This window comes from Lottia gigantea (assembly GCF_000327385.1).
Source record: "Lottia gigantea unplaced genomic scaffold LOTGIsca_8196, whole genome shotgun sequence".
NCBI classification, from domain to species: domain Eukaryota; kingdom Metazoa; phylum Mollusca; class Gastropoda; family Lottiidae; genus Lottia; species Lottia gigantea.
In genome coordinates this window covers 425-1,578 of record NW_008710724.1, presented here as the reverse complement: position 1 = coordinate 1,578, position 1,154 = coordinate 425, and the positions used below count along the sequence as shown (strand labels likewise).

Below are 1,154 nucleotides of genomic sequence, written 5' to 3'. Positions count from 1 at the left end.
TTGTGGTATGAATGACATGCCCTTTGGGTCGTAGTATTGCTGCTGTTTTAAGTGCTGGGGTATGGGGGTTATAAGAGGTGGAGACTGTGACATTGCAGAGTTCGAGAATGGGTGCATGTCTGGGAAGACATTTTCTGGAAAATTTGAATTAAAACTAAAGAATGGGTCAGGGATTGGTGTTGATTCAAAGGTCTGGGTGTTCAGTGGCATGTCCCCAACCACACCTGCGGACGGAACCCAATTGGTTTCGGGATGGATAGTTGATGCAGGGTGGGTGGAAAAAGGGTAATCAAGAGGTAAAAAAGAAGGATTTGGAAGCAACGTGCCTGGTACCATGGGATTCTGGTCTGGTGTCATGACCGGAAGGATAGCAGGATGATCAGCCGCAGGTAAAAATGCCGCTCTTGGATCCATTGGAGGCATCATTGGCATCATGTTTGAGGGCTTCCCCGGATACATCTGCTGGTTGGGCAGTGGTCCAGAGTACATCTGCGGACTGGATGGTGGTCCGGGGTACATCTGCGGGTCGGGTTGCTGTCCCGGATACATCTGTTGGCTGGGCGGTGGTCCAGGGTACATCTGCGGGTCGGATGGTTGTCCCGGATACATCTGTTGGCTGGGCGGTGGTCCAGGGTACATCTGCGGGTCGGATGGTTGTCCCGAGTGCATCTGTGGACTGGATGGTAACTGTTGGGACATCATCTCAGCAGCTACAGGTGGTGGTACCATTGGAAACATGTCTGGATCAGCAGGGTTAAACATCTGTGGCAGTGGGAACATCATATTGGACTGACCAGATGGGCGCGACATAGGGTGTGTTCCGAACGGCCCATAGTCTAAAGCCCCGTGTGGGGACATAAAGTTAGGATGAAACTGCTTTGGTAACTCAGTGTTTGTTTCTGAAGCCTCAGTTGGTGGTGCTGTTGTCGTCGGTTCCGATTTATCTGAAAGATATAATATTTTATAAGCATCAGCAGGGAAAGTATTTTTTTAAATAATAAAAAATTTTTAGAGGTGGAAGGCGGGGGGAGGTCATTACTGTGTAAAAAAGGAAGCAGGATATCCCTATCTGATACCCTCTGCGGTTTGGTTTAACATCTCTTTTGGTACGTAGGTTTGTCAGCTCACGGGGGGTGGGGTGGTGGTATGTAATT

General features: G+C 49.2%; 1 protein-coding gene across 1 annotated transcript; it reads left to right on the top strand.

Annotated features, from left to right (window-relative positions):
* Nucleotides 1–433: 433 nt before the first annotated feature.
* Nucleotides 434–793, top strand: LOTGIDRAFT_176955 (hypothetical protein; the record flags this gene model as incomplete). Its single annotated transcript, XM_009067371.1, has 1 exon — nt 434–793. One exon carries the CDS (start codon nt 434–436, stop codon nt 791–793), a length of 360 nt encoding a protein of 119 aa, XP_009065619.1.
* Between the last annotated feature and the right edge of the window lie 361 nt (nt 794–1,154).